The following is a 13,192-nucleotide window of genomic DNA, read 5'->3' as shown; positions in this document are numbered from 1 at the left end:
CAAAAGCCAAATCTTTAGACACCAACTCATTTGGAGACAAGAAGACTAAAGTCATTTATATATCAAAAGACTCTAAAGGATTGATTTTGCCACTTAATGCATCAACCTTTATTTGACTGTAATTTACATCTATGAATTTCTTCTTTACTGAAGAATACATGCATTATCACATACTCAAGAAATAAACAAAAATCTGAACCAACTGCTCATCTCTGTACACTCCATATTTCTGGACGGCGAAGAAATATTTCAAGATCCATTTTATTTTACAGGATAGAGGATATTGGCGCCGCAATCAAGGACAAGTACAAGGTGTTTCTCCTTTATACAGTGCTGAGACTGCAAATTGCATTGGTGATTATGTAGCTCTTTGTGCATAAATTGTACCATATGTTGGATATTCTCAATGAGATGAGGAACACAAAATACTTGTTCCATCTCCAAATTTCATCTCTGGTAGGCAAATGCAGAAGGATATAAAAACAGAGTTACACAAATGGTGTCAAAATAAAAATGAAACATTTGGAATATTTCTCTCAAGCAGAAACAGCAAATGACTCAATTTTTTGAATGAGGTAATTTTAACACATGCATGACAGAAGCATAAAACGTTTTAAATCTATAAGCCCATAAAACAGCAGCACAAAGAGTGCACAATCTGATCAAAAACACAAAGATTTGCTGGTTCAGGCTAAGTAGATGATTGGGCTTCAACAGCATTACAAATGCATTTGGAACGATCAAATTAAAGTTGCAATCAAGAAAGCATCTTCATTTCAACCTAGTAGTTCTGCAGTCTAGATGCCATGTTTCATAACATGGAGTGGCCAAAATTTTTAGGTTTTAAGGCGACAGGTTTGCTTAAGGCGCATATTAGGTTCGACAATAGAGTTTGCTCCAAATATTTTCAGGTATTAGTTGAAAAACTATTTGAGACTTTAGGTTACATTTTTGAGTAAAAGAAAGATTTGCATTATTTTGTCAGTAGATGAAAAGTATAGACTCGCTAATGTTGCTCCCAGTTTAGGTTATAGCCACTATATCTAGAGGTACTGCCTTCAGAGTGAATTAATGGAAAAATAAAACCAAGTTATGTGTGCTATAAATTTTTTTTTAATCAGTGTTGACATCAGAAATTAAATTCAGTAGTTCGCAAGTTAGTAGTAGTTATCCATTAAGGTTTTTATTAAAGAGCATAATGATCAAATGAACGTTAACTTATACGAATTCAAGTAAAGCTTCATCTCATACTTCTTCCTCTTCCACTAATGAAGCACCATGCAACCAAAAATGGACATGGAATTATTTCCTTTTCCTAATGAAGATCTTAGAAAAATGGTGAGTTGAAGTGCGTTGCATTTTCAAACTGAAGGTACTTAGAGGAAAGGGTAGCAAAATTATTGCTTCCTAGCTTGATTAGATCATGACATACACAAGAAGAAATTTGCCTAATGTTCTGCATAACCTTTTACCTTACCATCTCTAAATTCTTTATCTTTTAGCTGTTAATAATACCAATGTGATGATTTTGTTATTTGGTACACTGAGTTACTTTAACACTTCCAATTTACATTTCTTGCTAGAAAATTTTGCAGTGGTTTCTCTCTGATCATCTTATTTCAATGCAGTGGGACACGCTATCATGGACAAATACACAACTTAACATACATTAGCATGCTCATGGGTGAACATACAGATATATATAATCTGACATACAAAAAGTCACAGCATTTGAAGTTCCAATAATTATTTCAAGTTCAAATGTATGTATTGCTATGTGAATGTGTGAGTTTTGTACGTTAACAGAATGCAGCAATGTGCTGGAACCATGAGATAGGTTAATATTATCTGAAGCTACATCACAGCATTTGAACAAATAAAAATCAATTTGATCATAGAAGTAATCATATAAAATTTGAAGTGCTTACTCTTCAAAATAACTCCGTTTTATCAGATGCACATGCTGCAACTAATGAACCTTCAGGCCAATGTCCTCTGCTGTTGTACATATTTTAGTTCTCCCTATTGAGTCTTTTTCATGGTGGTTTTGAAAAAGCGAGCTACTTCTCTGTACAGCTGTTCTCCTTCAAATGGCTTTGATACATAGCCATCCATTCCGAACCTTAGGCACTCCTCCTGCGTTGCCTGGATCACATCTGCTGTCATGGCCAATATGGGAGTGTGCCAATGCAAGATATTGCCATAAGTTTCTAGTGGCACTTCCCCATGTTTTATCCGATCATTAATATCATTTTCCATCTCTCGTATCCTTTTAGTAGCTTCAAATCTGAGGATTTAAGAGTGCAGTTTCAGAGTTTAGAAAACAATTAAATAATAATTTAAGAAAAGCAGTATAACAAGAATACAAAACCATTTAGAAGAAAAAATTCAGGACAATGAAAGGATAACTGCAACAATAAAATGATTCTCCAATTCAAATTCAAGAAAAATGATAACTGCAGTAGAAGTTATCATAAACTGCTATTCTAATGATAAAAAGAGATATCTGACCAAGCAAGTATATGAGATGTACCCATCCATTTCTGGCATCTGAATATCCATGAAACAAGCATCAAATTTGTGTGGTGGCTTGAGCATTGTTATTGCCTTCTTCCCACTCTCTGCACAAGTTACATCAGCTCCATACTTCTTCAAAGCACCGGCAGCTACTCTTAGATTCACGATATTGTCATCCACAACCAGAATATTCTTCCCATGAAGAAGATTGCGCAATGACAATCGAGGAAGTCCGCCATTTGGGCAATTGTCCCTGTCTCCACCACCCATAGCTCGGTGCAGAGATACTTGTAACATGCTTGCTCTGAGTGGCTTCATGATCGTAGTTGAAAAATATTCTGCAGAGCTAGTGGGACTGTTTTTGGGAGAACTGCTAGGATTTGCTAATAGAAAAAGTTTTGGAATATTTGTCTGGTCATCCTTCGTTAATTTGCTAATAAAAAGAGGCCAGAGATTAGCATCCTGCAACCATGTTTCCTTGTCAACAAGAACCATGTTTACCATCAATGTTCCATTAGTCATTTTGGGGAGAACTTGGTTTACGTCACTGGCTAGTTCAGCATGAATACCAAGCCTTCGGAGATGGTACCTCGCGACCTTTGCACGGGCCGGTCTGTGGTCGACCATTAATGCAGTCATCCCTTGAAACTCGGACAACTTGTCCTCATTTGAATTGCTGCATGCTCTCGTAAGGGTAGCAGTAAAGGTGAAAGTGGAACCAATCTGAGGTTCACTCACAAATCCAATCTCTCCCTTCATGAGACTAACCAAACATTTACTGATGCTAAGTCCAATGCCAGTGCCCCCATGAATGCGTGAAATTGATGGACCTACCTGCATAAAAGGGGTGAACACCCGAGACTGGGCTTCTCGAGGGATTCCCACCCCTGTATCTTCAACAGATATGATTAGGTTAATAAGATCAGAAGAGGTCGACGCAAAAGACAGCTCAGTCATTGGCAAATCCTGCTTGAATATCTTAAAGCTCTCCCAGCTACGTCTTCTATCTGCTACAGGAAACCCACTCAAGGTATTTGCCGGCTGAGCTTCTGTTTCCACTTCCAATGAATTCATCACCTCTTCGACAAGATGAACAGTCACATAAATATGCCCTTTCTCTGTGAACTGCAAGAGGGAAAAATGTGCAACCGCTTATTCATTTTTATAAGAATCAATCTTCTTCACATACAAAGAAAGGTAACTACTTACTTTTATGGAATTTCCCATGAGATTTGTGATGATTTGCCGTATTCTTCCAGAATCACCGACAAGAATTTCGGGAACTTGATCAGAAACATAAACTGCCAACTTTTCTCAGGGATCCCACAAAAACAGTGGCATGGAATCAGGAGATGAAATATTGAAATATATGGATAAAAGAATACTTAGAATTATCAGTTACCTCTATTCCTTTTTCCTGGGACTTTCCATAGAAAAGTGACAAGACATCATCCAGAACTGCTCGCAAGTCAAATCTGACAGCCTCAAGCTCAAGCTTGCCGGATTCAATCTTTGCTTGATCCAGAACCTCATTAATAAGTGATACGAGAGCTTTTCCACTTTCTTGGGCTGTTCTCACATAATCTTGTTGTGTGATATCCAGATCAGTATCCATAAGCATTTGCAGCATCCCTAAAAGTTAAACTTTGTCAACATGCATCATGCTAAAGTACTCTTAACATTACCATGGCTACAAAAATGTTTTGATTCCTCACCTAAAACTCCATTCATCGGAGTTCTGATTTCATGAGATACAGTTGCCAAGAACTACAGAGACATGAAATGGAACCACCGGTATTAGGAGCACAAAGCAAACTAAAATTATTTCAAGCAAAGATCAATGCTCTGAAAGGAACAAAAGAGATATGCAGTCTCCAGGGAGAACATGGCATAACCTACCTGAGATTTCGCAACGTCAGCTGCTTCTGCACGTTTTTTGAGTTCCATCATCTCCCGGTAATCATCTTCCACTTTGGCAATGCGGTTGACAGTAGCATGAAAAATATATCCAATTAGTAAGGCAATCACAAGAGCTCCGATTGATGTTGTTATGGCAAGCCATGGCAATGGTGGCTTGTTTTTAAACCTAAAACAAAGTTTTGAAGGAGTATCAGCAGTATTTCTAGTTGCTGTAAGGAAATGTGTATCTTATTTTCAGGAAGTATTCTATAAAACAAAATCATGCCAATTACCTGCAATGCATCTCATGCTTTCTTAACGGATCACCAAAGTGAAGGGTGCTGTTATGGTAAATACCATTACCGGTCATGTTTGGACCATACATTCTGATTGGTTCATCAGGATTGGTGGTATCATACACATTGACAATAATGGTTTGCTTACAAGCAAGTTGGTGGAGTAATTTATGTACCAGCGCTTCAATATCAAAGATTCCTCCTAGGTACCTGCTTTAGCCAAATTGAATTAGAATCTAAATATTTCTTTCGATGGCATAGATGAATGTATTGTTCTTGAGTAGAAACTTTTAATGGATAACATGTTTGTTACTCACCCTATGGCAGCTTCGATATATTCCGCAGGCGTTGCATTTGAAGGAATTTCTCTTTTGTACACTGCATACGTCAGAATAACCCCAAGGCGTTTTGATTTTAGCAGCTGAAAAGGCGCAGTTAGGACCCCCTTCCCAGATTCCCTAGCTCGTAGAACGTTTTCACGATCCTCCTGCATATGAACAGATAATTTTAAGTTGATAGTCAAAAGTGATGTGAGAAAAAGCAATATGTAACATAATTTGATCTATTTGAAACAAAGTTTTACAGCATATTCCAATGAAAACAAGGTCAGAAAAATATTACATATAACCATCAACATACATAAATGACTATCAAGCATTCCATTCATCCGTTGAATTATGACTGACACACATCAGTGACCTTTGGCTACAACTCCATGAACCAAAGAATGGGGTAACCACCCGAAAAGGCCCAATAGATTAGAAGTCAAACATTTCTTTGCTTTCATCAGATTAACCTAATTTCACAATAAAACTAAGAGCTCAGTGTGCTTATTAGCATGCTTATTAGCTATGCCTGATAAAAGATGATCATATTAGCTAACAAGTTATTTGTTAGTTCAAGAAGGTGCTTCCTTATTTGCCAATACACATGATAAAAAAAAAAAAAGGAACTAAATCAAAGAAAGAAAGCCTTTATGAATACTGTTTTATGAAGGGTCTCTTATAGAGCATAAGCAAATTTCCTAACTTCACTATCAAGGTACTTTCATCCAGAATTTTATAGCCAATAAGAGAGCTCATGCAAGACAAGATGGATATGGAAATAGAAGTCTCAGTCTCTACCTTTCCAGATAACATATCCACAGATATCACATGCTTATAGGCATCTTGGGCAAAGATGACAGGAGCATATTCTTCTTGCACTGGTGATATATCCTGGGTCTCAGGGAACGAGTCATCATTACGAGCTGGGGATTGCTCTGTGGAGTCCATTCTCTTGATAGTCCATCCTTGTTGCCTCTCAAACTCTTCTCTTTCAGAATGCAGCACCTTCACAGCATAAGCCACACCGCTCGTCAGCGGCCTCTCAAATGCAGTTCTTTCTGCATATCTTGCAAAAGTCATCTGCATACGGAGAATTTCGTTAGGCATTCTCAACTTTCAGAATGTCAGCAAAAGAGTAACGCTAAACTAATCGCTTCGAGGGGTTAGAATTCAGCAGCCATCATTATCGCTTCTTTTTAAAAGATTAGATCAAATTAGCCAACCAAGTAATTAAATCTAGTTAATCATTAAGTAATTCAATCGAACAACAGATTAACAAACAGTAAGCTAAAATAATTTGAAAGGAAGAGAAGCTGAGAAGAAGTATAGTGCCTGATCAATGGCAGATGGCTCCTTGGAATGATGAAAGGTCGATACGAGGATTGCCAGCGCCTGAAGATGATTCATGCTCACATTGAACTGATCCTGAAGCATCCGAGCACGCTCATCGCACATGCTAGCAAGCATCTCCCTCCTCTTCTCGACAGCCTGGGAGTTCATCAACCAGAAGATCCACAGAGACACTAAGAACCAACTAACCACCCACAAAATCAGAAGCTTCCTCCACCATGTTTCTCGGACCTTCTTCGACCCAAAATAGTGGTTATAAAGGTGACTCTTCCAGCCTCGCGGCGAGAATTTGTCTCCCAACCAGAGCTTGCTCTTATCACCAAGGAAACCAGCCTTCCGCTCCATTATATCAGCATAAATGAACCAAGTCATGGGGATCTCAGAGAATAGCCACCAACATAACACCAAAACCAAGCCCAAATGCATGCAGAGGACTCATCTAATACTTATCTGATCTAATACTGGGAATCAAAATAGAGGGAAAAGCTATTTTATGGCTTGGGGTGTGGAGAAACAGAAAGGTGGGAAGTACTGTTGCCTTCAATGCAAGGAAAAGGAAAATTTTTCCTATTGAGCCTTTTCAAATAGCCTTATTTAGCTTATACAAGAACCATAACATACTATCCGAGGCTAAAAGAGAAAAAATGGAGAGATCCCTAGTTGCCACAAGGGCACATAAACAAAGCACCTAAAAATGCTTCTTTTAACCATCAAATCTCAGATGGGGCAGGAACCAAATAAAACGCACCTAAAGGAAAGAAATTCAAGACATAAAAAAAAAGGAGATATTTTTTCTCTAAATCTCCTCCTCACTCCACACAATCCTCGGCTTCCTAAGCAAGCCCCAGATCACAAAAAGCACTCAGAAACCCCAGCAAGATCCAATTTTGAGCCATGAAACAAGGACCTGAGCCACAAACTAGGAGGAAAAGTGCAACAAAAGCCCATCTCCCACTCACTACCTACAGGAATGCAGCAAGGGATGGATCAAAACCCAGAAAGATCCAATTTTGAACTGTAGAACAATGACCTGAAGCACAGACCAGGAAATCTAACCACAGAAAATGAAGGAATCAGCCAGAAAACAGCTCAGCTCCTGCACCCAAAGCTCCTGGAATCAAACAAGGGATAAGCCCAGACTAGTAAGTTTCAAAGGTTGACTAGGAACAGGAGAAGCAGGGGGGAGGATGATGGGGAGGATGGCGGTGGTGATGGGAGTGGGAGGGAGCCCTGATTCATGGGCTCTGGGAAAGGAGATTCCTGAGAGAGAATGATGGGGAATAAGGTGGGGAGAGGGGTCTGATTGCCAAGGCCACTATCCTCCCCTAAGGAATTGAATAAAAAAAATAAAAACAGACTTAAAACAGAGTAATCCACAATAAACAAAGGGCCAGAAAAGCATCCCACACTTCTCCACTCAGCACAGATCAGTTGCCTTTCTGTGTTCCCATCCCAATCAGAGGAGTGGACAAGCCCTGTACGCAAGTGCCCTGCTTCTTGTGGGGGCTGGAGGCTTTCTTTTTTCTCTTTCCTTCTGGACCAAAATGGCCCTTTTATTGCTCTCTATTCCCCTCTGGAACAGGGGATGGGTTGTTCCAGTTCACAGGGACAGTGCGACGTAGCCCTCCAGTTGTGAAGAGACGGAGTTTGGCCAAAAGGGTAGGTGGGGATTCAGAGAGGGACATGAGGCATTTGATGGGAAGAGTAAGAAGAGTTAGGGGCACAGAGAGAGGGGGGAGGGAGAGGGAGTGGAGGGTGAAAGGAGGCTCCTTTGGAGAGCTCCGTGGACCTACCTTGTGGCGTTGAGCTTGGCGTAGTTTTAGCTGCTCTTTGGAATTTGGATAGCCATGATGAGGTGATGAGGTGCGGGGCCATCATAAAGCTCCTACCTTCCAAGGCAGCTGTTGATTTTTTTTTAAAAAAAAAATTAAATGCAAGGAATTAGCTATCCTATTACTAGAGGTTGCAATCGAATTGGATTAGATCAGAGATAAATAAGATCGGATATAAAATAGCTCAAAAATCTATCAATCTAAATTAACATGATCATTAGACAGATCAGAAATCTAGATATGAACCTGACTGTTTTAGTAAATAGGTAACTTAATCTGATAAACAATGAATTGAATCTGATAAACGCTTGCTTACCATCATTTTAGGTTTATCTTCATCTCAGATGGTAAATGCATGCACATCATGCAGGACTAAATACTGGTCTACCCTGATTTGAGTTGGTTTGTGTTAGGAATTCGGACATGTAGTAGTTTTTGACTAGAAAGTTAGGTTAGACTTCAATTATTTTAGGAACAATTCAAGAAATACTGTATACAAAATTAAAATTTACTTCGACGGAAGTCTACTGGGGAATCAATCAGGACCTAACTTGGGTTCCAATCTTAAACCCTGAACCTACTAGGGTGGGCTAATTCTTTGCATCTTTTAGCTATCATCATTAAGAGCATCTACTTGCCCCTTTCATCTAGTTTTAAAAGCATATGTAACTTTTTTTTAATCTAGATATTAATTTATATTTGAGCATTATTTCTTACTTTTGCTACGCATGATTAAAACCTCATTCTTGCTATATTCATTTGGTAAAACTCAGTGCCTGTGATCTATGCAACAGACAAAAAGCCATATCGTATCATTTCAAGATCAAGGTCTTGGGAATGAAGTAATTTCTTCATATGATAAGCAAGCAGGTGTTTGTGGTTACTACTTCTTTTGTTTAAACTAGTACTCAACCTATCTTGAAAATCCCCATCCTTTCAATTGCCATTTGGGCTACGTTTCATTTCCTCCCATCCAATTGCAGGAGTTTGCCATCACTTTACTCTTTGTATATGTCATTCCAAATCTCCCTCTAAACTTCCACAAACATATCCCTTTTTTTTAATTTGACATCTAGAACCTGGGACCTAACTTCAAGGAATATGACTAACCTAACACATTATAATTCACTTCTTATTCGTCGGCAATTGCTTTAAAAAACATCGAGATCGGCCTATTTTACTAGTTTCTTCCTCTTCCTCTTCACTCTCCTTTCTAAATTGCCTCCATGATGTCAACCATCATTTGTCATCAGGGAAACGAGCTCGGAGAAAAATGTTCATATAGAAGACTCATTCATCCACTATATTATTGAAAACTCATTGTCTTATGCTTATAAACTTTGAAATGGTATATATAGAATGCCTTCTGAAAACAATTAATGAGACAAATGAAAGTGGGAGTCTTTTATCCTCCCTTAACAATACTTTAACTTCGTCTAATCCAAGCCTGCAAGTATACCACATTTCACATGACGTGGAATGCGTGCTAGAAAACAATACAAGAATCAGAAGTGGGAGATGCTTCATCCACTATATAAGACCCTATTATTATCTTATTAGAAGTGGGAACCTAACAATTAAACTATGGATTTGGGAAACCGGTTCTCCTTGAGTCTATCCGTGATATCTGCGTGCAAAGGCTGCCAAGGCGAAGGCATGGGTATATGACGACCATAGGCTTAGTGGGTATTTGTGTCATCAAAAGCCCTCGCCCGCCTGTCAACCTCTGCTATTGTTCATCATAACCTCCAACGTGACTCTGTAACTCGATGATCCCATCATGTTGTGTATATTTCTGTGTATTGTACCTGGGTCTGTCATTGTTATTTGCTAGTTATCTTTTGTTCATTTCATAGAATAATGATCGGTGCGCACATTTGCATAGGTCATCGCATATTTTTTTTTCGTTTAAGCTCTGACGTCCTCGTCAAGTTAAGAGTTCAAATCCATATAAATCTAATCACAAGCACCATGATCGACCCGTGGTTAATCCCAACAGATTCGTGTCCATATAGATTATAGGCTGGACGGGTCCTCACACCAAATAATTCTTAATTTACTATTATTGTCATGTATTTTTATTATTTTTTTTTAGTTTTTCTCTTTTGGAGAAAGAAAGTGAGACTCATTTAGTATTATAATTGTGCAAGTTCAAACACTTGAGAATGGGGAAGCAACCAAAGTCTTCCACTTGTTAGGCAAAAAGGAGCCAGCAATGTTCTTTTCACTATTCCTAAATAAAATATATATATATAAAAAAAGTAAAAGCAATCAGAGGCAAGACTAGGTAAATGACAATTTTTTTTCCCTATTTGAGAACAACACAGCTAAAAATTGCTTTAGAATTAATTGAAACAGTAAAATAATGGATAAAAAAAATAAAGAGGAGGGTAAGTACCCCTATTGAAAGCATTATATCAAAAACAATCCTTTTACTTGGACCCATCTTTATCCATTAAATGACTTCAATACGCTTCCGTGGTCTATAAAAAATACGATATTGAAGAAGAAACAAATGCTTTAGTAAACAAGAGACTTCATGCAAAGAGTTGAGGAACTAATGCATGACCGTACCAAGACACTAGTTAAAAAGACAATAAAGAGCTACAGATCAACTATTTACGTACCTTTTTCTCTACTCATTTAAAAAGGACTACCAAACTAGGTTGGTCCCGTTCTACAGTTCACCTACACTCACAAAGTAAAATACCAAGCAGCCTTAAACCTACCATACTTTTTCAAGTTTAGATAATTGGCACTCTAGATGGGCAAAAACATCACTATTAACTTTCTTTTCACAAGATAATACGGAAAAAGATGAAAAAAAAGGGATGAGAATGAATGATAATAGAATGCAAGTGATACTATACATAGTCGAAAACTAGATTATTGGTGCAATATAGAATAAAAAAAGTAGGTGAGCATCACATGATGGTTGGGCCGTTCATTTAGGCACCATATCAAAATGAGATATAGGGCATGTTTGGCATTATTTTTTGCTTTATAAAAAGAGGAGAAAAAGCTAAATATAGATTTTCTAGCTTCTCTTAAAAGTAATTTTCCAATTTTTATATATTGTAGAAGTCATCAAAGTATCTTTTAACATAATACTAAACATGACCATGGTGACCACGAAAGCTCTAGAAAACTAATAGTTTTAGATCATATTTTCCAGCTATTTGGGTAGTAGAAAATTAAACAAATATCTATACTAAATATAAAAATATTTTTTTATTTAAAAGCATATTGCATTTCTATTAGTTTATAATTTTTTCTTTCAATAGTACCCTTCTATATCGCTTGCAATACATAACTAACTCATATTTAAATAAATCTGACTATTTTTAGAAAAAATACTCAAAATCCTAGCCCTTAAAAAAGGAAAAGAAGTAATTAGTTTCTAATTATTGTTTTATAAAGATGATAATGCTACAAAGCAAAAACAAGAGGAATCATATTATTCCACTCACAATTTGCTACTATTCTACACATGCTCTGCATGTATATTTATTAAAAAAAAATACTTGGTAGGGTAGGGGTGGGGCAAGAGCAATAGGAGAAAGTAAAAGGGAAAAAATAGAGTTATCATAGGGCTCCCCTTTCTTTCTCTCTCTTATAATGACATGGGTTTGTAGGCTTTTCTTCATAATTATTATCTCAAAATTTCATCCATAAAGTCTAGCTTTATTATCCAATTTCAAGAGTTCTCTTTATATATAAAGACATATAATTTAGTTTAAAATTTTTTATTTTTCAAAATATATATTATATGTGTCCGATTATTAATAAAAAGAAAATTTCTGGTTATAATTTTTTATATCATTATTTTTCCTGTAACCAAACATAACAATTGCTCTCTCTCTCTCTCTCAAAAGGGGAATAAAAAAAAATAAAAAGGAAAATAGTGGCATCATGGCAATGTGGATGAGGATGAGAAATCCTTATGGGATGGCAATTTAGTAAATAAACCGATGGTAGGATGGCAATGTAGTGACAAGGCCAGCTGCAAGGCTGAGCTGGTCCCCGTCATGATTAGCCCATCACCACCCACCTTCCCAAAGCCGACAGCGACGGGGCCGATGGCGATCGCGGATCCACGTGGACAGATCCAGATGGTTAGAGGAGACACGTGGACGGCTCCGATCAATTTATCGGCTTCGGTGGCCACGTGTCGGACATCGGCCGCTCTCTCGTGCGTGTCGGGTGGGAGGGCGTCAATGCCGTCCCACACTCGCGGAATTGAAACCAGACTAAACACGGAAGTGGGCGGGTGCGCGCACCGCCGGCCCCGGTAAGGTTACCTTCCTTTCGGAGCTCACCAACTAAATTGACCATAAAGGATGATATTTGGTGCTAACCTGAAATTTGGTGCTAATCCCCCCTTTTTTAAAATGCTGGGTGAAAATTGATAATTTTTCTCTCTTTTTTTTTTCTTTATGTGCCGGCTGACACTGTAGCATATTTATAATTGTATGATGCTAGGTAGGGATTATTCATTCACTTTAGAACTTTTGTTGTATCATCATTTTTGCATTTTGAATTGTAAACTCCAAGGTCAAAAGTTAATGCTACTAAGGCTGCTAGAAAGCTCATATCATAATGGCCATTTTAGATCATTAATTCTAAAGTCAGCCATGTATTTATTTGATACAATGAATACAAAAAAAAAAATATTATCTTGTAATGTACTTAACTTGCATCCTTATAAATCTTTTGTTTTGGACAACGTGGCAGGGAGTTGAGGATTTCAGCTCTCAACGGATGTAATTTACAGGAGGGTGTTTCTAACCTTAACCCATAGAAGAAACATAGAAAGGGATAAGGGTAAGTGAATCTAAATAGAGGTTGAGATGCTATCCAAAAACTCTACATAAACTCGTATTGAATACCGATACACCTTGGAATCAACCTATGTTGACAAGACGAACCGACTAATAGAAGCTCACCATCTAGCCACGAGTTGACCGTTCAA

General features: G+C 37.8%; 1 protein-coding gene across 2 annotated transcripts; it reads right to left on the bottom strand.

The window, feature by feature from the left end:
* Positions 1 to 29: 29 nt before the first annotated feature.
* LOC103707851 (probable histidine kinase 3) lies at positions 30 to 8,158 on the bottom strand. Of its 2 annotated transcripts, none has more exons than XR_005512606.1 (11): positions 6,371 to 8,154; positions 5,837 to 6,118; positions 5,030 to 5,199; positions 4,710 to 4,922; positions 4,417 to 4,603; positions 4,233 to 4,284; positions 3,920 to 4,149; positions 3,727 to 3,825; positions 2,534 to 3,642; positions 1,929 to 2,287; positions 30 to 453 (listed from the first exon to the last, which is right to left on the bottom strand). XR_005512606.1 is itself a non-coding variant. In XM_039128412.1 (11 exons), exons 2-11 carry the CDS (start codon positions 6,812 to 6,814, stop codon positions 2,023 to 2,025), a joined length of 3,051 nt encoding a protein of 1,016 aa, XP_038984340.1. In that variant the 5' UTR covers positions 6,815 to 7,350; positions 7,432 to 8,158; the 3' UTR covers positions 1,929 to 2,022. The 2 variants fall into 2 exon arrangements, 1 of the variants encoding a protein (XP_038984340.1); XM_039128412.1 differs by lacking the exon at positions 30 to 453 and having other exon boundaries at positions 6,371 to 7,350; positions 7,432 to 8,158.
* Positions 8,159 to 13,192: the final 5,034 nt, after the last annotated feature.

Source organism: Phoenix dactylifera, chromosome 7 (assembly GCF_009389715.1).
Source record: "Phoenix dactylifera cultivar Barhee BC4 chromosome 7, palm_55x_up_171113_PBpolish2nd_filt_p, whole genome shotgun sequence".
NCBI lineage: Eukaryota > Viridiplantae > Streptophyta > Magnoliopsida > Arecales > Arecaceae > Phoenix > Phoenix dactylifera.
The sequence above is the reverse complement of the archived record's forward strand: the minus strand, read 5'-3'. Positions and strand labels throughout refer to the sequence as shown.

Excerpts from the sequence above, each read along its gene's own strand:
- LOC103707851 (XM_039128412.1), bottom strand. The coding sequence starts at position 6,814 with ATGCATTTGGGCTTGGTTTTGGTGTTATGTTGGTGGCTATTCTCTGAG. Across the intron at positions 4,604-4,709 it reads AAGCATGAGATGCATTGCAG|GTTTAAAAACAAGCCACCAT; the intron begins GTAATTGGCATG and ends ACTTTGTTTTAG. Across the intron at positions 4,285-4,416 it reads CTGACGTTGCGAAATCTCAG|TTCTTGGCAACTGTATCTCA; the intron begins GTAGGTTATGCC and ends ATGTCTCTGTAG.